This window comes from Protopterus annectens, chromosome 12.part0 (assembly GCF_019279795.1).
Source record: "Protopterus annectens isolate FY-2018-M chromosome 12.part0, PAN1.0, whole genome shotgun sequence".
In the NCBI taxonomy this organism is placed as follows: Eukaryota; Metazoa; Chordata; order Ceratodontiformes; family Protopteridae; genus Protopterus; species Protopterus annectens.
The window spans coordinates 1,516,542,167-1,516,569,714 of record NC_056746.1 but is presented as its reverse complement, the minus strand read 5'-3'; the positions used below and the strand labels follow the sequence as shown (position 1 = coordinate 1,516,569,714).

The 27,548-nt window shown below is 45.7% G+C and overlaps 1 protein-coding gene across 1 annotated transcript in view; it reads left to right on the top strand.

Moving 5' to 3' along the window:
* Positions 1 to 27,548, top strand: part of SEC14L1 (SEC14 like lipid binding 1) — a 1,962,612-nt gene that overhangs the window by 1,066,533 nt on the left and 868,531 nt on the right. The window contains exon 11 of the mRNA XM_044089037.1: positions 18,519 to 18,690. Within this exon, the coding sequence (XP_043944972.1) occupies positions 18,519 to 18,690 (172 nt within the window). The remainder of the gene's footprint in view (positions 1 to 18,518; positions 18,691 to 27,548) is intronic.

Sequence of the window (27,548 nt, the reverse complement as noted above, 5' to 3'; positions counted from 1 at the left end):
GGGCTGTACTTCTATCCCTACAGGCCTTACACAAGTTCCTTCCTCAGGGTATCATCGCCATCCACACAGACAACATGTCGGTGGTTTGGTATCTGAACAAACAAGGAGGGACCAGATCGTATCCCCTTTGCAGAGAGGCCATGAGAGTGTGGGAATGGGCTGTAGCTACCAACCGCTTCTTGGTAGCGACCCACATCCCGGAAAGTCAAATGTATTGGCGGACAAATTAAGCAGGACAATTCTCTCTCCTCACGAATGGTCTCTAAACCGCAGTAGCAGCCCAGGTTTTCAAGAGATGGGACCTATTTGCGACTCCACAAAACACCAAGTGCCAAAGGTTCTTCTCCTTGATTCCACATCAGGAAGTACCGCCATGGATGCTCTAGCTCAACCCTGGCCAACAGGGTTGCTTTATGCTTTTCCTCCAATCCCACTCCTTCCCAAAGTCATTCAAAAGCTTCTCAGCTAAGGTCTTCAATGATTCTGATTGCCCCATACTGGCCTCGTCAGATATGGTTTCCTTACCTGAAAAAGCATGCGGTGGACGATCCGTGGACCTTAGACCTGATCCCGATTTGTTAATCCATCAGTCGGGACATTGGCATCAGTCCCTTCAATCTCTGAAATTGACAGCTTGGCTCCTCCACTTCGACCTTAGTCAGGAGCCACACACTAGACCCGAAGTTGTTCACATTTTGTCTTCGCCCATAAACCCACCACTAACAAATTGTACCTCAGTAAGTGGAAGAGGTTTGCTATCTGGGCTCAACTCAAGGGCTTAGACCCTATCACTGCTCCTGTCCCAGAGGTTTTGAAATTCTTAACATCCCTATTTAATCAGGGATCTTCTGTCTCAACTATTAAAGTTCAACTAGCTGCTATCTCTAAATTCCATGAATCCACGGATCCTCCTTTGATGAGCAGCAGGCTATGCAAAACATTCATTAAAGGTGCGAGTCTGTTAAGACCACCAGTATTTCATCCTGCACCCATCTTGATTTAGTGCTTGCATTAACATCTCCCCTTTGAACCGGCTGCTACAATTAAAATATCTGTCATGGAAAACGGCATTCTTAGTGGCTATTACTTCAGCAAGAAGAGTCTCAGAGCTTCAAGCCCTGTCTATTAAACCACCATATCTCATTTTCACAAAGATAGAGTATCTCTTAGGCCTAATCCATCCTTTGTCCCAAAGGTCTGCTCTAGTTTCTGTCTTCAACAATCTCTAGAACTACCAGTTTTCTTCCAAAATTCTCTAATGAGGCAGAATACACTCTCCATAAATTGGATGTTCACAGGCAATTACGCTTCTATTTAGACAGGACCCAGCAACCGTAAGTCAGACCAGTTGTTTGTGTCCTTCTCAGATAATAAATTGGGCCAAACCATCACAAAAGCTACAATCTCAAAATGGATCAGAGATTGCATAACTCAGGCCTATTCTTCTTCAAATAAGCATCATCTATCAAAGCTCATTCTACCAGAGCTATGGCTACTTCTATAGCTTTTCATTCTAAGCTCGCTATTTCGAAATTTGTGGTCCAACCCGCACACTTTCATTTCCCACTACAAATTGGATGTGGCATCTAAAGGACGAGCTTCATTTGGTTCCACGGTACTCAGGAGTGTTTTCCAGTGAGCCACCCAGGATTCAGGTGCTAGGACGCTGTCCCATCATTCAGAAGATAGATCACATAACATCTTTTAGTTATGTACTCACCATAACTTCAGATGTTTGGGATCCATCCCCACCCTCCTTCCCCCTGCCTTGCAGATCAGAAGAGATAGAACGGTTTTGAGCTCCACTGTTTTTATCTTGTTTCATCTGACGATGTTATATAAGCAGGGTATGCATGTGTGCATGTATGCGGACAAACTAGATCTGGGGGACTGTTGGTGGTGCATCCTGGGATATAGTAAGCTCAGCCAATAAGAGACTAACCCATCATTCAGAATGTAGGCGAGATGGATCCCAAACATCTGAAGTTATGGTGAGTACATAACTAAAAGTTATCTGCAAGAAAAATTCTGCAGGCTTTGGACTTCATGGCATCCAACATTCTACTAATTCCATATGCAAGACTGCATATGAGGAAACTACAGTGGTATCTAAAAAGTGTTTGGACTCAACATTGCCACAGCCTGGAAACATTAAATGTTAAGTTGTCTATCTCGCCTTCATTCTTGCTGGATGGGTTTGGAGCCGACCTCGGCTCCGACTCGGCCGCTCTAAAAGCTCGAGAGTTGGTTCCACCGGCTCGAGGCTCCCCTTATATCCCACAATGCTAGGCGTGAGTTACCTCAGATCTCGTTTGCCGCTACAGCGATCGAGGTGTTGGTTTTCTACCGGCTTCTTGGTAAGTAAACTTTCAGTAAAGTTAGGATACTTAAACCCCTTTATTTTTAATTTTAACTACATTTTCCCTTAGTTTAGTGGAATTGAACCCTTTTTTCATAAAATCCTTTCTTTCCCACAAGAACTTAAAAGTTCTCCCTGGCCTTCAGGCCTTTCCCCATTCCCTAGTGGTGTGTGTGTGTTTCTCTTAATTAAAACCTTTTGATAGTTGTTTTATTTTTGAGTTTTAAAAAATAAGATAAAGTGTAATCAGTGTGTCTGACTGAGTGTGTGTGGTTACACTTTCTTGTTCTAGGATGTCTAAAGACACAAAGGTCTCAGGCTTCAAGAAGTGTGATGTGTGCTGTCAGAAAATGTCTCTGACAGATGGTCACACTTCTTGTGTCTACTGCCTGGGGCCTTTGCACCTGCAGGACTCCTGTGCTGTATGCCACAGCTTCAGCCCCAGGGTCCTGCAGGAAAGAAAGAACAAATTGATCCTAAGGGGTCTACTTAAGCCTGAGGATTCCCTTTCTGTCTCTGGGAAAGCCCTCCAAGGCTTCCAGGTCCTCGGCTCCAGCTACTGAGCCGAGACCTAAGGCTACTAAACCTACGTCTGCATCGGCTCCGGCTGGAGCCGATCAGTCTACAGCTGTGGTTCCTCGCCCGCTGGAGCCGAGGTATTAGAAATACCCTTGTCGGCTCCGACCAGACCTTCGGAGCCGACATCTAGGAAGAGATCTAGGTCACCATCCCTTGGCTCCGTTCATTTGGCTCCAGCATCTCCTCTGCTGTCTGAACGGAGCCATAAATCTCACTCCTCTAGGTCATCGAGGCTGTCGGATCATGACCTTCAGAGGGTAGTGAGTCGACTTCTTAAGTCCGAGGCACTGGCCCAAATGCTTCAGAGCCCGACTCGTCAGTCGATGCCTGCCCCTGTCCATCAATATGTTCCTCCTCCGACTCCGTTGAGCTCGGAGCCGGGCGCTGAACCGAGACTGTGGTAGCGCCGAGCCGATACAGATGTCTTCGCCCGCTGCTCAGATTTCTTCTTTCAAGAATCTCGGCGCCGACTTCCCTGCCGGCTCCGAGGGGTACGTGGCATCGGACCCTTGTCCGACCCCGCTCTTCCTCTCGGAGCTTGGCGCTGGTGAGTTCGGCTCGACATCGGCCTCGAGCCATCACTGTCTGTGCCGAGGAGGTTCTCAGCTTCTCGGAGCGGGACCTCTGGCTCTGCCTGACAGGGGTGCTCGAGGTCATGCGGAGTGTGTTAGAGCCTGGCTCTACTCCACAGTCGGCTCCGTCCGCCCCTCCCTCTACGGTACCTCAGGTCAAGTCGACTCACTCCCTCATCCCGGACCGCAGAGAGCCAGCTCCTCAGGAACCCCCTGTGGGGATCTCATCCTCTTCCTAGGCCTCTCCTGATTTGGCAGAAGAGCCCCCTCGGAAGAGGAAGTGTAAGAGGAAACACATTGACTCACCTGAGTCCATCACATCTGACACAGATTTAGAGGATTCCGAGGGTTCCCCGTTCCCCTTCTGAAGATGTCTCTTTGCAGACATTCTAGAAATCCTCAAACAGAGGGAAATTGGCCAGCCCTCAACCCTTCGGAGGATGAATCTGTGTACCTTGAGGCGTTTGGCTCTCGCCCTTCCACCTCCTGGGTGTCTCCCCTTGACCCCCTCATGCAGGTGGTGGCTAAAAAGGTATGGACGGCTCCTGATTCAGTGGACCCCACTCCCAGGAGACCCTCAAAATTCATAACGGCACCAGCAGACAAACAGTTCTTGACAAAAGGAGTTTCTGTGGATGCTATGGTGGTTGCTGCTGCCACTAAGAAGGAACTAGCTGATCCTTCAGTACCTGTCCATCCACCTAACAAGGAATCTAGGTCCATGGACAGGTACGGGAAGCGGATGTTCTCATCAGCGACATTTGCTATGCGTTCGCTGAACTACCTGTGCCATTTTACTGCCTTCAAAGGGACTTGATCAAAGAAGCGAGTGACATGTTGAAGGACCCTACAGCTGCGGGTTTTCAAGATAAGATGAACACTCAGCTGGCTACCCTGAATTCCATAGCCAACTCCTCCATGCGCCTCCTTTCTTATGCGGCTGATGGAGCGAGCAGGGCCGCAGGGACAGGTGTGGCCTTACGTAGGCATGCCTGGATGCGGCTATGCAATTTTGCGGACCCTTCAAAATGTCTTTCACTAATTCCCGTTCGATGGATCATCTCTTTGGTCCTCAAGTGAAAGAAACCTTGACTAGGTGCGAGACTGATGGCAAGACTCTTTCTGCCGCCGGAGTCCGTTTTCTACTCCTTCTAGGCCTTACCCCAAAGGCCAGAAAAGTGGGAAAATGTGGTTCCGTAAACAATCTCAAGGGACTTCGCCTGACGACAGAGTCGGTTCCGCCAGAGGCAGAGGGGAATAACAATGGTAGACGCCACCCTCGAGGCAGGGGGCCAGAGAACCAGGGCAATCGAGAAGCCTTCTCTGATAAGCCCTTTCAGCATCCCTGAGGTGTTGCCCGACTGCCCACCTTCGGAGGCAGTCGGGGGAAGATTGTCACTGTACCCAGAAGCCTGGCTATCCCTGACTCAAGACAAATGGGTACAGTCCGTCATTTCCAAGGCTATTCTATTCCCTTTCTTCGCATTCCAAACCAATCAAAAAAATCCCTTCCAGATGTTCCACCCGCTCAAAGGGATCTAGCGGTTTTGGAAATTTCAAAGCTGCTTGCTAAAAGAGCAATTCAGCCAGTTCCTGCAGACCAGCAAGGATCCGGAATCTACTCAAGGTTCTTTTAGTTCCAAAGAAAACAGGGGACTGGAGACCAATTTTGGATCTCAGTATCTTGAACAGATCAGTCAAGAAAACAAGATTTCGGATGGTCACGCTGCAGTCCATCCTTCCCCTATTGGGAAAAGGAAACTGAATGTGCTCTATAGACCTTCAGGATGCGTACTATCACATAATAATGAACAGACGCCCAGAAGATTCCTCCGCTTCAGACTGGGAACCAGTCATTTTCAATTCAGGGCCCTGCCCTTTGGTCTCACCACTGCCCCCGGGTGTTTACCAAATGCATGGCAGTGGTAGCTTCTCACCTGAGACGACAAGGATTCCAGGTGTTTCCATATTTGGACGACTGGCTCCTCACAGCTCCCACCAAGCATCTCCTTCTGATGGCCAGGGATTACACTTTTCGCATTTGTCAAAAGTTAGGCATTTCAATAAATTGAAAAGTCTGTTTTGTCGCCTTGTCGCACTATTACCTTCATAGGCGCAAATCTAGACACAGTAGACATGTCTGCAGACTAACAGATCAGAGAATAACAGACATACACAAACTGGTCTCACTCCTTTTCAACAACAACAGAATCAAAGCCAGGTTAGTTCTGAAAGTGTTGGGAATTATGGCGGCTGCCATACCTCTGCTTCCATTAGCCAGATTCCACATGAGAATCCTTCAATGGATGCTCTTTACACAATGGTCATACCAGCAACTTCCAATGTCCCACACCATTATGATCACGCAGGCGTGCAGAAATCATCTCATGTGGTGGATGTCTTCCCCTCAGCTTTTATTGGGAAGACCCTTTGTTCCTCCCCCTCCGGTTGCTACTCTGACAGCGGACGCCTCCCTGATCGGGTGGGGGGGGGGCATTATCAGGGCAGGACGGTCCAGGGCACATGGCAACCAGACGAATGCCACTTGCACATAAATATTCTGGAGATGAGAGCAGTGCTTTTAGCGTTGCAAGCCCTTCAAGACTCTCTTCCCTTGGGAACGATTGCAATCCAGACAGACAATATGTCTGTAGTGTGGTACATCAACAAACAAGGCGGAACCAGGTCCTACCCCCTGTGTCGAGAAGCACTCAGATTGTGGCAATGGGCGATTTCTTCTCAGCGGTTTCTGATAGCAACGCACATCCCTGGGAAGTCCAATCAAATCGCGGACAAGTTGAGCAGAGCTATCCTCATGCCTCACGAGTGGTCTCTGAAAGACTCTGTTGAGAGAAATTTTTCTCAAGTGGGGTCAGCCTTGCTGCGATCTTTTTGCTACTCCCCAAAACAGCAAGTGCAGAGATTAATTTACTCTATTCCCTTTACCAGGCCAACCCAGCAGAGACGCTCTAGTCCAAGTTTGGCCCCGGGGACTTCTGTATGCATTTCCTCCCTTCCCACTAATCTCTCAAGTGATACAGAAAGCTATCGCTCAGAAGGCCTCGTTGATCCTCATTGCTCCTTACTGGCCTCGACAGGTGTGGTTCCCCTTTCTACATCAATTTCTATTGGAGCGACCTTGGCATCTGGACCTAGTTCCAGATCTTTTGATCCATCAGTCGGGTCAGTTTCATCGCGCCCTCCCCTCTCTGAACCTCACTGCTTGGTTCCTCCAGTTCCAACCTTAGCCAGGCTTCCTCAATTATCTCACTCTGTTCGAGATATTTTGATAGCTTCCCATAAATCTTCCACTCGGAAGATTTATTTGAGTAAGTGGAAACGCTTCACATATTGGGCTCAAGGAAGGGACATAGATCCTTTCACTGCTTCCATCCAAATAGTCCTTGATTTTCTAGCTGAACTCTTCCATGCAGGTTCATCTCCTTCTACTCTTAAAGTTCAATTGGCAGCTATTTCTAACTTTCATGTGGGTATTTCTGAGTCTGCCTTAATGTCCCACAAGCTTTGCAAAGCCTTTTTGAAAGGAGTTTTTCTTCTCAGACCCCCTATAAGAAATCCTCCTTCTCCTTGGGACCTAAATTTAGTTCTTACTTCTTTGATTCTTCCCCCTTTCGAACCTGCAGCCTCCTGTTCTTTAAAATTGCTATCATGGAAGACTCTCTTTCTGGTAGCTATTACTTCAGCTAGAAGAGTTTCAGAACTTCATGCACTCAGCTGTCGACCTCCTTATCTATTGTTCCATAAGGACAGGGTATCCTTACGAACCAATCCGTCCTTTTTGCCTAAGGTAGTCTCGACGTCAAACCTAAATCAAAGCATTGACCTCCCTGTCTTTTTTCCAGAATATTCCAATAGGTCTGAACAAAAATTACACTGGCTAGATGTTCATCGTCAGTTGAGGTATTATTTGGATAGAACAAAACAATTCAGAAAATCTGACCAGTTGTTTGTCTCCTATGCAGAAGGCAGAAAGGGACTTTCAGTTTCAAAGGTATCATTATCTAGATGGCTAACATCTCTGATTTCCCTTGTTTATGAAATTAGACACCAAAAGCTGCCTAATAAACCTAAGGCCCATTCCACCAGAGCTTTGGCTACTTCTTTAGCCTTCCAAGACAGACTGCCTATTGACACCATTTGTGCAGCGGCTACTTGGGCTACTCCTCACACTTTCATTTCTCATTATAAGTTGGATTTAGCTTCTAGGCATAGAGCTAACTTTGGTTCCACTGTTCTCAGGAGTCTGTTCCGTTAGGCCACCCGGGACAAGGTGCTAGGGATGCGGTCCCATCCAGCAAGAATGAAGGCGAGATAGACAACTTAACATATAGAAGTTATGTTCTTACCATAACGTTCCATGTTAGTTGTCTTCTTCTCGCCTTCTTCTTGCGTCCCACCCTCCTTCCCCCTGGCCTGGACAGACCTAGAGGAGTTGTGATTGTGACCTCTCTTTCTACCACCTCTTTTATTAGGCATATGCTGTTGTGCATATCTCCTGGGTGAGGATATAGGTCACCCTTCTTTCTCCCTGGTTAGAGGTGGACTTTGTTTATAGTTATTCTGATACTATTATAAGCTGGGGTTAGCTTACAAACGAGATCTGAGGTAACTCACGCCTAGCATTGTGGGATATAAGGGGAGCCTCGAGCCGGTGGAACCAACTCTCGAGCTTTTAGAGTGGCGAATGGAGCCGAGGTCGGCTCCGAACCCATCCAGCAAGAAGAAGGCGAGAAGAAGACAACTAACATGGAACGTTATGGTAAGAACATAACTTCTATTTACCCTCATTCCCTGCCTGCAACAGGAGTTTCGATGGTGGGCACAGGCCTGTCACCACAACAAGAACAGCCATTCACTCTACCCACTGCCAGGCAGACACTAACAACAGATGCATCAGATTATGCCTGGGGGGCCCACATGGCAGGAAAATGTATTCAGGGAGCATGGCCAGCAAGCCAAATGCATCTTCATATCAATCAAAAAGAGATGCTAGCTGTTCAGAATGCCCTGACAGCCTTCAAGGATCTACTTCATCCAGGACAACTGTTGGTAAAGACCGACAATACTGCAGTCATGTGGTACATAAACAAGCAGGGAGGCACACATTCCTACCCCCTCTGCAGACAAGCCATGACTTTGTGGAACACAGCATTGACTTAACAAGTACACCTGCAATCACAATTCCTGCCAAGAAAGACAAATACTCTGGCAGACGAACTAAGTAGAAATCTCAAGGATCCTCATGAGTGGAAACTAGATCTACAAATCTTCAGCATAACAAGTTAATGGGGATGCCCAGACATAGATCCATTTGCCTCCCCGCACAACTGCCAACTACAGAGATTCTGCACAAGGACTTATCACAAACAAGCATGGAAAGTGGATGCCCTATCATTCAGCTGGAAAACCCTTACAGTATATGCCTTTCCTCCACTTCCTCTCCTCCCCAAGGTACTCCTAAAGGTCAGACAAGAGAAGCCAAAAGTGATACTGATTGCCCCAGACTGGCCACGCTAGCACTGGTACCCAATTCTAAAGAGCTTGTCTCAAGGCCCTTCCTGGACATTACCCGAGATTCCTCATTTGCTGACCCAACAAAACAGTCAGATCCTGCACAGCCAACTCAGAACCCTAAATCTGGCTGCATGGCTGATAATTTAACCATTCAGGACACACCTCTCTCTAAAGCAGTTATGGATGTTATTTTGGAGGCCAGGAGGCCCAGCACCAGAAAATCTTATACAGAAAAATGGAAGAGATTCTGTGCTTGGAACCAGGCACAAGGAATGGACACGCTTTTACCAAATATTCCTCAGAATTTACAATACCTAACTGAGATGCTGGACAAAGGCCTATCCTTCTCATCAATTAAGATCCATGCCTCTGCCATTTCAGCTCATCACAATACGGATCCACCTATTTTTTCACATCCACTGCTAAGGCAGTATCTCAGAGGGGCCAAAAACATAAGACCTCCAAGGAGAGTTCCAACACCTGCATGGGACCTCAATTTCATCTTGGAAAAGCTCACACTGTCTCCTTTTGAGCCAGCCAATACAGCTGAGATAAAATACTTATCATGGAAAACAGCTCTGCTCCTAGCAATAACCTCAGCAAGAAGAGTCTCAGAGTTACAGGCACTAATGGCTGTGGACCCTTTTATTATTTTCCATCCGGAGAGGGTTTTTCTAAGAACAAACCCAACATTTATGCCTAAGGTAGTGTCCAGTGTGGCTCTTAACCAAACCATTCATTTGCCTACCTTTTATCCAAACCCACAGAATAAGGGGAAGAGACTTCTGCATTCTCTGGACATACACAGACAGCTACACTTCTACTTGGACAAAACTAAAGCCTTCAGAAAGACTGAGCACCTCTTAGTGGCATATGCTGCAGGATCACAAGGAAAAGCTATTTCAAAGCAGACTATTTCAAAATGGATAGGCCACTGCATTCATTTCTGCTATTCACAACATGGCAAATCAGTGCCTAAGGGCAATTGGCCATATTCAACCAGAGCAGCAGCCACTTCAGCAGCCTTCCTCAGAGGACTACCAACCAAGGACATTTTGGAGGCTGCAACTTGGACTTCAGTGCACACTTTTACAAAGCACTACCACTTACCTCTTTACTCTAAATCCAGAGCAGGCTTTGCCACTGCAGTTCTGCAGGGCCTCATAGCCACTCCTAATTCTATCTAGGCCCAGCCACCCAACCTCGGCTTTGGGATTCAACCCAAGTGTAATGACTGCAACAGTGAAACACGATGAACATAGTACAGTTGTGTACCTACCATAAATGTAGATGTTAGAGTGCATTCACTGTTGCAGTCCAGGTTACCCTCCCTCCATCCCCCTTTCATTGCTGGGACTTATCTGTACCTCTCTATTCTATACAACCTATGTGGTGTATTTGCTTGTAGATTAAAGTAATGTTTATGTTAGTGCATGCTGTTTTATGAGCAGAATTTTTAGCCTACCCTTTTGGGGGCACCTGACATCTGGGGCAAGAAAAACTGAAGAAAATGGTGTCGGCTGCATCTTTTTTACCCCTGGCGCACTGACGTCAGGGAAGAGGCGACAGCAACTGACGCCGGACCAGGACTTTGGAATTCAGGCCGACTGTGGGTAGCCTGCCAGCAGGATAACCCAAGTGTAATGACTGCAACAGTGAATACACTCGAACATCTACATTTATGGTAGGTACACAACTGTACTTTCTGGTTCCTGGGGTGTCAATGGTTTCCTCTGATCCGTCGCCTCCCTCACATCTGAGCAGGGGTGCTTTTGATGCCATGAGGAGAGTCATGTCTTCTAGGACATCCTCAACCTTGGGTCTGCCTTCCTCCTCCCCAAAAGTGCCTGTGTCTGCTTCTGCATCACATGTCCTCACTAAGTGTATAGACCCAGAGCCTCAGGGAAGCCCCAATTGGGTGACCCCTGCTCTTCCGAGACCTCACCAGAGGCCCTCACTGATGAGGTTCCCAGGAAGACATTGTGCAAGTGGAAGCACCTAGGCTCCCCACAGGAGTCTCTCACATCGGATACTGACTTAGATGAGTCAGAAGGGTCCCCACAGTCCCCCTCTGAGGATATCTCCTTTGCTGTGATACTTGAGATCCTTAGGCAGAGGGGTGGTTGGCAGTCCAAAAGCCCTACTGAGGAGAGTCATTTCTCCTGAAGGCTTTCGGGTCTCAGCCCTCCACCTCTTGGGTGCCTCTGCCCTTCGTTGAGTTGCTGCAGCTGGCCTCATGAAGGGCGTGGGAGTCTCCGGATATCATGGAGCCTGTCCCTAGGAGGCCTAATAAATTTGTTTCTGCCCCACTTGACAAAACATTCTTAATGAAAGGTGTTTTCCGGTTGATGCCATGGTGGTGGCAGCGGCCACCAAGAAGGAAATGTCTGAGACTTCCTCTTCTATCTATCCTCCTAACAGAGACTCCAGGATTATGGATAGATATGGGAAGCGCATGTTCAGATGTTCTTCGTGTTTCACTGTTGCAGTCATTACATTTGGATAATCTGCTGGCAGGTTGCCCTCAGTCGGTCTGAATTTCAAAGTCTTGGGTCCTGCGTTGGTTGCTGTCTTTTTTTCCATGATGTCAGGTCGTCAGGGGTATAAAACATGTAGCTGACGCCATTTTCTTTAGTCTTTCTTGCCGCGTGGTGCCCAAAGCAAAAGCATTTTGCAAGTGTCTGTCAGCCGACTACTGAAATATTCGAGTCTGAGTTTCAGAACCGAAGTCTTCACTAAAGCGAAGTACCCCATTAGGGAAACATTTTTCTTGCTTTTTACCGATGTCAGAAAAAGTTAATAATTGTATTACTTGTGGGAAGCAAATACCTCCTAAGGATTTCCATTTACACTGTATTCCTTGCCTAGACCCTGATCACAATGTGCCTGGTTGTTGGTTTTGTGCTAGATTTAACCAACACACTATTAAGCGTCGGTATATTTTTGCATCAAAGTATTTTGGAAACAGATTTAACTACCCAGAAATGTTGTTGGATAGCAATCCGACTACTGGAATACATAAAAAACGCAAAGAAAAGGACAGAGAAAGGCAGTTGAGATCCAAAACTGACGACAAAGCTTCTCCTAAGCCAGTTGCCGGTACTCAGTGAGGTGCTTTTGCACCCCCTGATACCTGCTACCTTCGAGTCACAGGCTTCTGCCGACACCCATGTGGAGTCCGGCATGCCACAAGATTCTCAAGGTATTGGACTGACGGATGAATCTCCCTCGGATGGGTCCGGAGGAGCTAAGCAGGCACCAGCTTCTGGGGGTGTATTCAGACCTCAACATTTGTATATCAAACCGACGACAGCTGCAAAATCGAAGACAAAAGCAACTTCTAAAACTGCAAAAATGACTCCTGAGCCACGTGCACAGGCCCCTATGCCTAAAAAACAGATGATCAAAATGGCTGAAGACCTTATTACCTTGATCAGGGGTACCCATCCCCCTCCAGATAAGAGGCCTAGGCAAGACACTGATTATGAATCTTCAGATCATGTTTCTATTTCTTCTGATTCCTCTTCTGATCTGGAATTATCTTTACCTCCCTTTGAGGATTCTGATGCTGAGGAGTCTGTTCCATCTGCATCTCCTCCTGAGGGTTATTCATTTGGAGAAACCTTGCATACTTTGAGGGGGCATTTTCACTGGGACAGCCAAGACTTCTCCTAATCAAAAAAGAGGCTCAGGGATTTCCTTCTCCCTCACCACAAGCCTTTAGCCATTCCCCCTGTTTTAGACATTGTGGATGATGTGTTTTCGGAGTCAAGCCTGACCCCTGACTCCTTACCTCCGGCTACCAGTAAGCCTGACAGATATTACAGGGTCCCTGACTCCCATAAATTTTTATTTAGAAACCCTGCTGCTGATCCTGAAACTATTTCACAGGGTCCAAAGGGAGTTAAGGCCTCAACAGCAAAAAATCCTACCCCCCCTGGCAGAGATTCAAGGGCACTGGACAGATGGGAAAAAAAGGTTTATACATCTGCAACTTTAGCAATCAGGGCCTTAAACTGTCAATTTCATATGCTTATGTACCAACAACATGTTATGGGATTGCTGAAACAGAAAATGATGTTGATTTCAGAATGTGCAGAAAATAAAGAATTGCAGGAATTATTGCATGCAGCGGAACAAGTTGGAAAGCATACTTTGTAATGTGGTTTTGATTCTTTAGAGGCCTCCTGCAGGGCCGCAGTTACTGGGTCTGTGATTAGGAGGCATGCCTGGTTAAAGGAACAAAATTTGCCTGATCATGTTAAAGCTAAATTGCTAGATGCACCTTTACAGCATGACTCTCTGTTTGGTATTAAGGCAGAAGAGGTTTTAAAGAAAATGGAAGACAAAGCTAAGTCTATGCAAACTGTTAAAGACTTTTTACAAGTGCAGCCACCAAGATTCAGTAGGCACTGGCATACAAAACATTGGTCCTTTCCTGTGTCAGACAGAGCTCAAAGGGGCAACTCCAGATGCCCTAAGGGTTCCAGATACCAGGCGCAAGACTCATACAGGTCAAAGCAATGGGGCGCATCCACCTCCAAATCTGGAGGAGATAAAGCGCAAACCTACAGAAAGCAATCCCAATGACTTCCCTCTGCCTCCACCAAGCACTTATCTTTTGGTAGCACCCATAGGGTGTGAAACTAAAGAAAATGGTATCGGCTGCATGTTTTATACCCCTGATGACCTGACGTCATGGAAGAGAAGACAGCAACCGATTCAGGACCCAAGACTTTGGAATTCAGGCCGACTGAGGGCAGCCTTCCAGCAAATTACCCAAATGTAATGACTGCAACAGTGAATACACTCGAACACCTACATTTATGGTAAGTGTACACAACTGCACTTTTAGCGACATTTGCTCTCCGTTCGCTGAACTACTTAACCCATTTTTCTAGGTTGCAAAGATATCTCCTTAAGGAGTTGGGAGATACTTTTCAGGGTGCAGTAGCTGCAGGAGCCTCCGACAAAGTTGCTGCCCAGCTTGCTACCCTAAATTCTATTGTCAACTCATCCATGCATCTCATATCTTATGCAGCTGATGGAATGAGTAGGGCAGCGGGTACAGGAATTGCTCTTGGGTTGAGTTATCTGCTTGCAGTAGCCCTCAGTCGGCCTGAAGAACAAAGTCTTGGGTCCTGCTTCGGTTGCTGTCTCCTCTTCCATGACGTCCGGTCGTCAGGGGTATAAAACATGCAGCCGATGCCATTTTATTTATCCTTTCTTGCCGCGCAGTGCCCGAAGCAGAAGCAGTTCGCAAGTGCCGGTCGGCCGATTCCTGAAATTTTCGCATTCAAGTTTCAGAACCGAAGTCTTCAACTAAAGGATGTTCGAGTGTATGCACTGTTGCAGTCCTGGTTACCCTCCCTCCAGCCACCTTTCTTCTTTTGGCTATACCTTTACTCTCCCTTACTGTGCTCAAAAGCTTTTTGGTGTATTTGCTTTTTTGTTAGAGGTATATCCTTGTATTTATAGATTTAATTGCTTCCCATTAGGGGGGCACCTGACATCTGGGGAAGAAAAACTGATGTAATGGCGTCGGCTGCATGTTTTATACCCTTGATGACCTGACATCATGGAAGAAGGGACAGCTATCGACGCAGGACCCAAGTCTTTGTTAATCAGGCCGACTGAGGGCTACTGCAAGCGGATAACTCAAATGTAATGACTGCAACAGTGAATACACTCGAACATCTACATTTATGGTAAGTATACACAACTGTACTTTCTGAAAAGCCCAAGAAGCCTTTCAGGACACACGTGGTGAATTCCCCTCCAGGAGCAGAGGAGCGTCTAATAATGGAAGATGCCACCCTTGTGGCAGAGGGGTTCCACAACACCAGGGTGACATAGATCACTTCTCTTGGAAGCCCTACCAGCGCTCCTGAGAGGAGGTCCAACTGTCCTGCTCTGAAGGCAGTCGGGGGTCGCTTGTCTTTGTACCCAGATGCCTGGCTCAAAATAAAAGACAGCTGGGTACAAAGTATCATTTCCAGAGGGTATTTCATTCCATTCGCCACCCCCCCCCCCCCAATCATAAGAAAAATCCCAGATGTTCCACCCAGTTACTGGGAACAAGCAACTGTAGAGGTCCAAATGTTGCTGGCAAAAAGAGCCATCCAACCAGTCACAGCAGACCAAACAGGATCCAGAACTTACTCAAGATTCTTTTTGGTTCCAAAGAAGACGGGAATGGAGACCCATATTGGACCTCAGCAGAGTGAACCAATACGTAAAGAAAGAGAAGTTTTGGATGGTCACGCTTCAGTTTATACTTCCCTTCTTGGGAAAGACAATTGGATGCACTCTATAGATCTCAAGGATGCATTACTACCACATAAAAATGGCCAGGCCATCCAAGGATCACCTGCGCTTCCGGCTGGGAACCAATCATTACCAGTTTTGAGCCCTGCCCTTTCATCTCACTGCAGCCCCCAGAGTGTTCACAGCTCATCTGAGGTGTCTAGGATTCCAGGTGTTTCCGTACCTAGACGATTAGCTCCTTACTGCCACCACCAGGCATCAACTCATTCAGGCTAAGGAGTCCACTCTGTTACTCTGAAAATATCTGGGCATTACAATCAACTCAGAAAAATCTGCCTTGTCACCATCGCAGCATATCATTTTTATCGGGGCAGAGTTGGACACCACTACCACCACCACTCTAAGACTTCCAATAAAAAGAGTCATTTTCATTCATCAATATGTCAGCATTCTGATATCAAAAGACAAAGCACCAGCATTAGAAGATTTGAAAGTATTAGACATGATGGCAGCAGCAATTCTAGCCATACCACTAGCTTGGATGCACATGTGGGTACATCAGTGGCTGTTGTTCACTCAGTGGTCTTACCAAGAGCTACCCATGAATCACACTATAATGATCACAAATTCTTGCAAGAAGGACCTTCAATGGTGGTTGACCTCACTTCATGTCACAATAGGATGCCCATTTGTGCTACCCCTTCCAGCAGCCACTGTGACCATGGATGGACATTTCCCCTGATAGAGTGGTGGGGGGGGGGCATTTTCAGGGAAATACTGCCCAAGGCACATGGCCCGACCAAGAGACACATCTGCATATCATTGTCCTAGAGATGAGAGCAGTACTTTTGGCGTTGCAGTACTTTCAGGACGATCTTCCTCTGAGTACGATTGCAATTCAGACAGACAACATGTTGGTGGTCTGGTATTTGAACAAACAAGGAGGAAACGGATCTTACCCTCTTTGTCGACAGGCTCTCAGAGTTTGGCAGTGGGCTGTTTCCATCCAGCACTTTCTATTGGCAACACACATCCTGGGGAGATCCAATGTGATAGCAGACCAACTGAGCAGGGCAGTCTTGTTACCCCATGAGTGGTCCCTCAAGAAAGAAATCGCAGACAAGATATTCTACAGGTGGGGCCAGCCTTGCTGCAGCCTTTTTGCAAGTCACATGAACACGAAATGCAGAAGCTACTTTGCTCTGATTCTCCCTCCGGGAGAAGCCCCAAGGGACGCACTCGTACACGATTGGCCTCCGGGTGTCCTCTATGCATTTCCACCACTTCCGTTGATACCCAAGGTTCTACAGAAAGCAAAATCCCTGGGAAAGGACCATCATTCTTATAGCCCCTCACTGGCCTCATCAGATTTGGTTCCCCTTCCGTTGATTTCATCTTTTGGAGGATCCTTGGATCCTGGACCCAGTTCCAGACCTTCTGACACATCCATCGGGGGACTTTCATCCTTCTTTGCAGTCCCAGAAGCTGAAAGCTTGGCTGCTCCAGTTCCCGTCATAACCAGGTTTCATAACCTTTCCAATGAGACAAAACAGATCCTTTTGTACTCTCATAAATTTTCTACAGAAAGCTATATCTGAAGAAATTTTTATAGAGGCCTCTAAAAATAATATTGAGCCTTGCCAAGCTCCTGTGGCTTCATATTAGAGTTCTTGACTACGATTTTCCACAAAGGATCTGCAGCAGCAACAGTTCAGGTTCATTTGGCTGCAATTTCTAATTTTCATCTTGGATTTGAATTTTGAATATCATGTCTCACAAGTTATTCAAAGCATTTCTCAAAGGGACTTTTCATACTGGGCCACCTGTGAAATCTCCCTGTTCTCCATGGAATCTAAATTTTATGCTTTCACATATAATTCTCCCGCCATTTGAGCCAGCTTCCTCTTGTGATCTCAAATTTTGTCTTGGAAGACCATTTTTCTGGTAGGTATTACTTCTGCCTGCAGAGTGTCAGAGCTTCAGGCTTTATCCATCAAACCTCCCTATTTGATATTTCATGCTGACAGAGTATCACTTAGAACAAATCCCTCATTCTTGCCCAAAGTTTGCACTGAAACCAATCTCAACCACATTATTGATATGCCAGTTTTCTTCCCCAAAGATTCTGACAGTTTAGAGTATATGCTGCACAAACTTGATGTTCACAGTCCACTCTGATTCTATTTGGATAGAACAAAATATTTCAGAAAATCAAGCTTTTTGTTTCATTCTCAGACTCCAGGAAAGAGAGACCAGTGGCTAAAACAACAAACTAAATGGTTATCTGATTGTATCACCTTTGCCTATTCAGCTGCCAAATATACCTTTGCAACACAAGATTAAAGCTCACTCAGCCATTGCAGTTTCTACATCATCTGTCTTTTGTGCCAGACTTCCCATTGATAACATTTATGCAGCAGCCACTTGGTCAAAACCTCATACCTTTATCACTCATTACAAAGTTGATAAGGCCTCCAGGGACAGGACCTCCTTTGGATCCTTTGGAGGGGAGGGTGGCCTAATGGTTAAGGTGTTTGTCTTACAAACACAAGGTGCAGGGTTTGAGTCTCACAAGGGATAATTGGCTAGGCTTAAAATGGCTCGCAAGGACAGTTAACTTAGTACTAATCTATGAACCATAGTCCTGAGAAATATATTCCCGTGAGCCATCCGAGATTGATGGTGCTTGGGACGCTACCCATCAGTATAGAATGAATGGCGAGATTGAACAACTTCACATAAAGAAGTTATGCACTTACCATAATGTTCCATGTGAGTTGTTCATCTTGCCTTCATTCTTGCACCCCTACCTCCTTACCCCCTGCTGGGCTGATAGATGACCGAGATGCTGGATCCATCTTGGTTACTCAAACCTTCTCTTCCTTTTCTCTAGGAATGTAACAGTGACATATGGTATTAGTATACACAGCAAACAAGAGCTGAGGTAATTCACAGGTGCATCATGGGATAGGGACTTAGCCTCAAGCTATTTGAAGACCTCAGGCTTTGCAATTGGCTGTATCAGAGCCAAGGGATCTGCTCCAAACCCATCAGTAAAGAATGAAGGTGAGATGAACAACTCGGATGGAACGTTATGGTAAGTACATAACTTCTTCTTTTTTTTTTTTTTTTTTTTTTTTTTAAAGTTATATTTGTTTGTTTCTGACATGCTCAGAAAATTAAACATTTGTCTTAATTTCTGCCAGTGCCTGGACATGTTTGGTTGATTTGGAAGGCCTGAATATGAGACATCTCTGGCGACCTGGAGTGAAAGCACTGCTTCGAATTATAGAAGTTGTCGAACCCAATTATCCAGAAACTCTTGGCAGGCTGCTTATAGTGAGAGCGCCAAGAGTGTTTCCTGTCCTGTGGACCTTGGTGAGTTTGTGTGTGTTTTTTTCCACAGCTTGTTTGCGTATCTGGTTAATAACATACTGAAGAAAAAAATTAAAAAGGCATTGTACAGCCTGGAGCCTCTCTGGCATTATGGCTTCTCATTCTTCATGGTAATAATCCTGTATAATTAACTCACTTAATGGATATTTTTTTTGCGCATAGTCTGTTAGAAAGATCATGAGTACTATTACCTACAAACAAATAATGTGCATTTGTTTTCTGTTAAACCATTGTGGTAAATGTTGCTTTATGGAAAGCTGCTGTGTCAGAAAAATAAAAGATGTTCTTCGTGTTTCACTTTTGCAGTCATTACATTTGGGTTATCTGCCTGCAGGTAGCCTTCAGCTAGTCTGAATACTAGAATCTTCGATTCCTGCGTCAGATGCTGTCTCTTCCCTGACGTTAGGTTGTCAGGGGTATAAAACATGCAGCCGACGCCATTGTATCAGTCTTTCTTGCCACACGGTGCCTGAAGCAGAAGCAGTTTGTAAGTGCCGGTCGGCCGACTCCTGAAATTTTCGTTTTCAAGTTTCAGAACCGAAGTCTTCGAAAAAAGCTAAGTACCCCATTGGGTGGATCTTTTTCTTGCTCTTAACTGATGTCAGTAAAAGTTAGCTATTGTCTTACCTGTGGAAAACAAATACCTCATAAAGATTTTCATTCGTACTGCATTCCTTGCTGGGGCCCCAGACCATGACATCCCTCACTGTTGGTTTTGTGCTGTATTCAACCCCCAAACTTTTTGTTGTTTGTCTCTTTTCACCCAAATTATTTTGGTTCTCTGTTTAGCTATCTAGAAATGGCTTCGGTAAACTACTGATATTCCAAGAAAAAGTAAGGATAAAGAGACAGACCACATAGTTCCAAAACTGCCGACGACGCTTCCATTAAGCTAGTTGCCAGTTCGCCGGTACTCAGTGAGGTGCTTTCACAGCTACTGATACCCACTACTTCAGATTTGCAGGCCTCTACTGAGACCCATTTGGAGTCCGGTATGCCGTGAGATGCTTCTTCGACTATGGAACCTGTGGATGTCTCTACCTTGGATGGGTCCGGAGCCGCTGTGCAGACACCAGCTTCTGAGGGTGTATTCAGGCCTACAGATTTGCATTTGTAAACCGACGCCATCTTCTTCATCAAGGCCTAAAACTTGACCCACACCTAGAAAACCAACGTCCAAACCACATGGTCAGGGCCATATGCCTAAAAATCAAATGCTTAGAATGGCTGAAGACCTTATTACTTTAATAAGGGGAAGCTAGCCTTCCCCCTCTAAGAGACCTAGAACTGATTTTCCTTCTGATTCTTCTGATCAGGATTCTGAAATTTTTGTTTCTTCTGATTACCAGAATTTGCCCTTATCTACCTATGAGGATTCCGATGGAGAGAATTCCATTCCCTCTGCTTCCCCTCCAGAATATTTTTCTTTTGGTGAAACCTTGCTCACTCTTAGGAAGCATTTCTGCTGGGAAAGCCAGGATTACTCTGACTCCAAAAAGGGGCTTGGGGAATTCTTACTCCTCCCTCAACACAGGCCTTTAGCTATCCCTCCTGTTCTGGCCATTGTAGATGATGCCTTTTTGGAATTTAGCCTGGCTCCAGACACTTTACCTCCAGCTCCCAGAAAACCTGACCGGTATTAGAGTACCTGACTCTCACAAGTTCCTATTCAAGAATCCTACTGCGGATCCAGAGACAATTTCCCAAGGACCAAAGGGCATTAAGGCTACTGCTGCCAAAACCCCTACACCCTCTGATAGAGATTCCAGGGCCTTGGACAGATTGGGTAAAAAGGTATACACTTCTGCTACTTCGGCCATTAGGGCCTTAAATTGCCAGTTTCATATGTTAAAAGTATCAGCAGCATATTATGGGATTACTTAAACAGAAAATGATGTTGATTCCTGACTGTGCTGAACATAAAGAATTACAGGATTTAATGCATTCTGCTGAACAAGTTGGTAAACATACTTTGCAATGTGGTTTTGTCTCTTTAGAAGCATCTTGCAGGGCTGCTGTCACTGGGTCTGTACTTAGAAGGCATGCTTGTCGTAAGGAACAAAACTTGCCAGATCTTGTTAGAGCTAAATTACTGGATGCTCCCTTAAACCAAAGCCGTCTGGCAACAAAGCAGAAGTCGTCCTTAAAAAAATGGATGAAAAAGCTAAATCTATGCAAACTGTTAACGATTTCCTGCAAGTACAGCCCTCCCAGATTTAGTAGGCATTGGCCTTCTAAGAATTGGTCCTTTCCAGTCTCTTCCAGGCCATCTCAGTCCAAACTCAGGAACAGCAGACCACCTAGGTTGCAGTCTCAGGCTACACACAGGCCTAAGCAGTGGGGGCTTCCACTTCCAAAGCTGGGAGTAATAAGAAACCCCCTATGGAAAAATGTCACAATGACTTAACCTTAAACTTTCCAAGCCCCGCTCAACTGCCTGCTCCCTTAGGAGGAAAGCGCACCCTCCATGCAAAAAACTGGGAACTCATTATCCAGGATAAATGGGTTTTAAATATAGTTTTCCAAGGATACAGATTTCACTTCCACACCTTACCAACCCCAAACAGTTGGCCAGACCTACCCCCAAATCGGAGGGCAGAGGCTCAACAGCAGGTTCTCTCTCTTCTAAGTATCAAGGCTATTTATCCTGTCCTAGCAGAAGAAAGAGGACAAGGTTTTTACTTAAGACTTTTCCTGGTACCCAGAAAAGTCAGCTCCTGGCGTCCTATCCTGAACCTTTCTATTCTAAACACCTTTTTGGTAATCCCAAAATTCAAAATGCTAACACTTCAACAGCTGCTTCCTATGCTAGGCAAAGATGCCTGGTTGGCAACTTTAGACATAAAGGAAGCTTACCTGCACATTCCAGTAAGGGAATCTTGCAGGAAATACCTACGCTTCAGAGCAGGCTCCATGCACTATCAGTTCTCTGCACTTCCCTTTGGTTTATCAACTGCGCCCAGGGTATTCACAAAGTGTCTAGCTCCAGCCATTGCATTTTGCTGGCAGAGAAATATTCAAATATACCCATATCTGGACGATTGTCTGATTCGGGTAGAAAGCCAGGAAATGCTATTAAAACATCTGGCATTTGTAAAGAAACTTCTAACCTCGCTGGGGTACACCATAAATGAAAAGAAATCTGATCTAGTACCCTGCCAACAGATTGTATTCCTGGGAGGAAACTTGAACAGAACTTCCCAGATGGCTTACCTCACGCCAGAGAAACAAGTTTATTTGACAGCCTACTTCAAACTACTGGCCACAAAGACCCAGCTATCTGCAAGGAAAATTTTTGCAAGCCCTGGGGTTCATGGCCTCTTGCATTCTACTAATTCCATATGCAAGACTGCATATGAGGAAACTACAGTGGTAACTAAAAGGCCTATGGGTCAGCATTCTCAGGACCTGGAATCAGTGATTCCTATCATTCCTTGTTCCTTTGGTGGGCAGAGGCCTGCCACCTCAACAAGGGGCTCCCTTTCAATCTACCCCCTGCTGCCCAAACCCTGACTACAGACGCATCAGACTATGCATGGGGGGCTCACTTATCAGGGCATTGCATTCAGGGCAAATGGAACCTGAGTCAGATGCACCTGCATATCAACCAAAAAGAAATGCTAGCTGTACAGAATTCCCTGACAGTCTTCAAGGACCACATCCTTCCAGGACAATTATTGGTAATGATAGACAACACCACAGTTATGTGGCACATAAACAAGCAGGGGGAAACCCACTTGTACCCTCTCTGTAGACTAGCCATGGCTCTGTGGAACACAGCCTTGAGCTACCAAGTGCACCTACAAGCTCAATTCCTGCCAGGCAAGTTAAATGCACTGGCAGACGACCCAAGCAGAAATCTCATGGACCCACACGAATGGAAACTGGAACCAAAAATATTCAACCTCTTGAGGAGCAAATGGGGGGGGGGGACTCCAGAGATAGACCGGTTTGCCACCCCCTAGAACTACCAATTGGACAAATTCTGCACAAGGACTCCCGACAGTCAAGCTTGGAAAGTGGTTGCCCTGTCCATTACCTGGGAAAGCCTCTCGGTTTATGCCTTTCCCCCCTCTGCCTCTCCTGTCGAAGGTTCTGCTAAAGATCAAACAGGATAAACTAAGGACAATTCTTATTGCATCAGACTGGCCTCACCAGCACTGGTACCCCTCTTGCACAACATGATGCTGGATCCATGGCACCTACCTCAGACACCTTCCCTGCTGTCCCAGCAGGTGGGCCAGATTCTGCACCCTCAGCTTCAAACCTTGAACCTGACAACTTGGCTGATTCCTTGAGCTCTCCAATAGCATCCCTCAGTAAGCAGGTGCTAGAGGTCATTCTGGAAGGAAGGAGACCTAGTACAAGAAATATCCTATGCTGAAAAATGGAAAAGATACTGTTCCTGGAGCCAGACCCAGGGTATGGACAATACTGTGCCCAGTTTACCTCGTATTCTTCAATACTGAACAGAAAATGCTCCACAAGGGCCTATCCCTCTCGTCAATTAATATTCACGCCTCTGCAATTTCAGCACATTATAATACAGAACCACCCAACCATCCGCGGTCGTGCAGCGGTAGCATTGTTGCCTCACAGCAAGAGGTTCTCCTGTTCGATTCTCAGCTGGAGTGCGGGGAGTGCCTTCTGTGTGGAGTCTGCATGTCCTCCTGCAGTTGGGTGGACGTTCGAAAGACATGCATAAATGGGCGTGCCTTCGTTGAAGGTTGAACATCGAGCTGGCACCTCGGCGTTCATGAAAATCTACTGACAATCATTAGCATACCGGAGTTCCGCTGTGGCGACCCCTAACCGGGAAAAGCCAAAAGACTAACAACATAATACTGAACCACCCCTCTTCTCTCACCCCCTGTTAAAGCAATTCCTCAGATGGGCTAAACATTTAAGACCCCCCCCCCAGGTGAGCCTGTACTCCAGCTTGGGACCTTAACTTTGTATTGGAACCCTCCATTTGAACTAGCTGCAACTGCAGAGTTGAAATTCCTTTCTTGGAGTACAGCCTTCCTTCTAACCATCACTTCAGCAAGAGGGGTATCTGAATTACAGGCCCTCATGGCAGTGGAGCCCTTCATTATCTTCCATGCAGACAGGGTTTCCCTCAGGACCAATCCCTCCTTTATGCCCAAGGTGGTGTCTAGTGTGCCCCTAAATCAGTCCATTGATTTGCCTACCTTTTTTCCTAATCCACAAAACAAAGGTGAACAAATTCTGCACTCTTTGGACGTGCACAAACCACTTTGATTTTATTTGGACAGGACTAAGCCTCTCAGAAAATCTGAACAGCTACTAGTTGGCTTTGCTGCAGGGGCAGAGGGGAAGGCTATTTCAAAGCAAACCATTTCTAAATGGATAGCCCATTGCATTCATTTCTGCTATAAGCACCATGGAAATCCTACCCCACAGGGGATAAGATCACATTCCACCAGGGCTGCATCTACCTCTACAGCCTTCCTCAGAAGGGTCCCTACCAGGGACATCCTAGAAGCTGCTACCTGTAGCTCTGTTCATACCTTCACCATGCATTACCACATGCCTGTTTTTTCTAAATCCAGAGCCAGTTTTACCACTGCAGTATTGCAGGGCTTAATAGCTGGTCCGAATGGTCTCTAACTTCCTCCTCCCTTCCTTAGCTTTGGGAATCTACCCAAATATAATGACTGCAACAGTGAAACATGAAGAGCATAGTACAGTTGTGTACATGTACCATAAATGTAGATGTTCGAGTGTATTCACTGTTGCAGTCCTGGTTACCCTCCCTCCAGCCCCCGACTTCTCTTGACTCTACTTTTCCTTCTTGTTTGGTGTATTTGAGCTTTCTGGTGTATTTGCTTTTTGTTGGAGGTGTAACATAACATATAATTGCTTCCCATTATGGGGGCACCTGACATCTGGGGCAAGAAAAACTGATGCAATGGCGTCGCCTGCATGTTTTATACCCCTGGTGACCTGACGTCATAGAAGGAGACAGCCTCTGACCCAAGAATCCAAGACTCTGATATTCAGGCTGGCTGAGGGCTACCTGCAGGTAGATAACCCAAATGTAATGACTGCAACAGTGAATACACTCGAACATCTAAATTAATGGTAAGTGTACACAGCTGTACTTTCTTTGAGGCATGCTGGTTGAGTTACTAAAAGCTCGTTTTTCTTGTAAATGACAAACATAGACTGATGCAACTGAAGTACTACCAGTCATCTTGAGTGCCATCATTTACCATCTTTTTTTTTTTACCAGAAGACCAGTAACCCAGGAACATCCTCATGATGACGGGACTGTATGCCAAGAGAGGAGGATGGGTTTTGTCTCTGTCTTAGAAATGTTCTCTCGGCAAACATTTGTCTTAGCCACCTGGTTAATTTATATACATCTTAATCAGGCTTTTTCGTCTGGATCTCTAGTCCTCTAGCAAAGTGCTTTTTTGAGTGTTGTTCATCAAAGTATTCTGCCTTAAATTCTTCTTTCTCCTGTTTGGGTTCATGCTTCCCCTTTTGGATTTTTGGGACATAACAAAGTGTTCCACACACAGCATTAGGTCCCCTGTAGTACGGTAGTGAGATATAATTGAAGTCTTAAGTACTAAGCATATGAGCTGATCTTTGAAAGAGACCTGTGAATTTGAGCAGTAATCTCTCTCTTGGTTGCTGTAGCCTTCAGGTTGTAAACGCAGGACTCTTGTATGTGAGCTTAAAATTTACAGTTTTGTATCCTTGTCAGTTTTATATGTTCTTAAAGGTGTAGCTCCATTTTTTTCATTTAAGGTCAACAAGTGGGAAGCTTGAAGTGCAGTGTGGCCCTTAACTTCAAAGTAGAAGTACAGTGCATGGGCCACTGCAGACATAAATGCTCTGAAAATGTGAAGCTTGAGATCTTAAGAACACAAAGAGACACACTAAAGAATGTACTGGTGTGTGCATATGAAATAGCCGTTGTAACAGTAAATTGTAATCTTGGGTTATACCCATCATACTGGTGTCTTCTTTCAGACAAAAACTGAGAAAGTAGTGTCTTTTCCCGGATATAGTTTATATATCTTTAAAGGATAATGCAATACCTTCAGGAAGCTGTATAAAATTATCCTAGAGCTTTAATTTTGAGTGTAGTCCTCATGGAGGTTAGCCACACCACTGTGTCTAGTTACTCGCTGTCCAGATATCACAGTGTCGTCGGTGAAGAAATATTTGCAGAACTGGAGAGAGGCATCAGTAGAAGTGAAGAAATATATTTCCTGTGTAGAGTTTGTGTTAAGGAATGCTGAATTTTCATTTTCCTTGGAAAATGCTTCAGCTGCATCCACCAAGAATTATCTCGCTAGACGTTTTGGGTGGCAGGAAACAGAAAGCTTTGGAGCCAGACTTTTTATTTATTCTTCAGTGCCAGAGAATTAGCAGAACAAGTGCTATGTTCCTTCACATCAAAGTAGAAAAAGCCTTAAAGGTATTTAGCGCTTTTCTTGATGTGAAGAAAGGCAAAATAACAGCAATAAGGAGAAAGATCAGGAATTATTGTGAGCCTGAAAGAAGTTGCTACTTATTTGCCATCTGTCTTTTATAAAGTCCTACTGAGACTGAAGATGCTAAGTTACTGAACTAAAGAATAGTACCCAAGACTGAATTTAGTAAGCTGTGACTTTTTAATAAGAGCTTGAGTAGTTTGTGCTGTAAGAAGTGATGAAACAGATGACATACTGACCTGACCAAGGCTGTATCCTAAGCTGAGAATTTGTCTAGAGTAAGTGAAAATGTACACAGTTTATGAAAAAAAAAAAAAAGGTGAGTGCAAGATGAACTGTTAGTCAAAGTAAAAAAATGAGAAATAAAATGGGGATGATTAGATGTTAAGTTGTCTATCTCGCCTTCATTCTTGCTGGATGGGTTCGGAGCCGACCTCGGCTCCGACTCTGCCACTCTAAAAGCTCGAGAGTTGGTTCCACCGGCTCGAGGCTCCCCTTATATCCCACAATGCTAGGCGTGAGTTACCTCAGATCTCGTTTGCCGCTACAGCGATCGAGGTGTTTGGTTTCTACCGGCTTCTTGGTGAGTTATTGTAGAGTAATTTTTAGTCTACTTAAACCCCTTTAGTTTAATTCTTAACAGTTATTTCCCTTAGTTTAGTGGATTTTGTCCCTTTTTCTCTCTATTATCCCCTTTCCACAAAGAACTTATAAGTTCTTCCCTCGGCCTTCGGCCTTTTCCATCCCCTAGTGGTGTGTGTGTGATTTTCTCAGGAATTTAAAAACTTTGATAGTGAGTTTTAATTTTTGAGTTAAACTTGTATAGGTGTAATCAGTGTGTTTGACTGTGTGTGTGTGGTTACACTTCTTCAATAATGTCTAAAGACTCAAAGGTCTCAGGCTTCAAGAAGTGTGACTCGTGCTGTCAGAAAATGTCTCTGACAGACGGTCACACTTCTTGTGTCTACTGCCTGGGACCTTTACACCTGCAGGACTCTTGTGCTGTATGCCATGGCTTCAGCCCCAGAGTCCTGCAGGAAAGAAAAAATAAACTTATTTTGAGAGGTTTACTTAAGCCTGAGGGTTCCCTTACTGTTCCTTCGGGAAAACCCTCCAAGGCTTCTAGGTCCTCGGCTCCAGCTTCTGAGCCGAGGCCTAAGGCTTCAAAACCTCCATCTACATCGGCTCCGGCTGGAGCCGATGAGTCTCAGACTGCAGTTTCTGTGGTTTCCTCGGCTCCGGCTGGGGCCGGGGTATTGGAAATTCCTTTGTCGGTTCCGACTAGGCCTTCCGAACAGACATCTAGAAAGAGGTCCAGGTCACCGTCCCTTGGCTCCGTTCATTCGGCTCCAGCATCTCCCTTGCTGT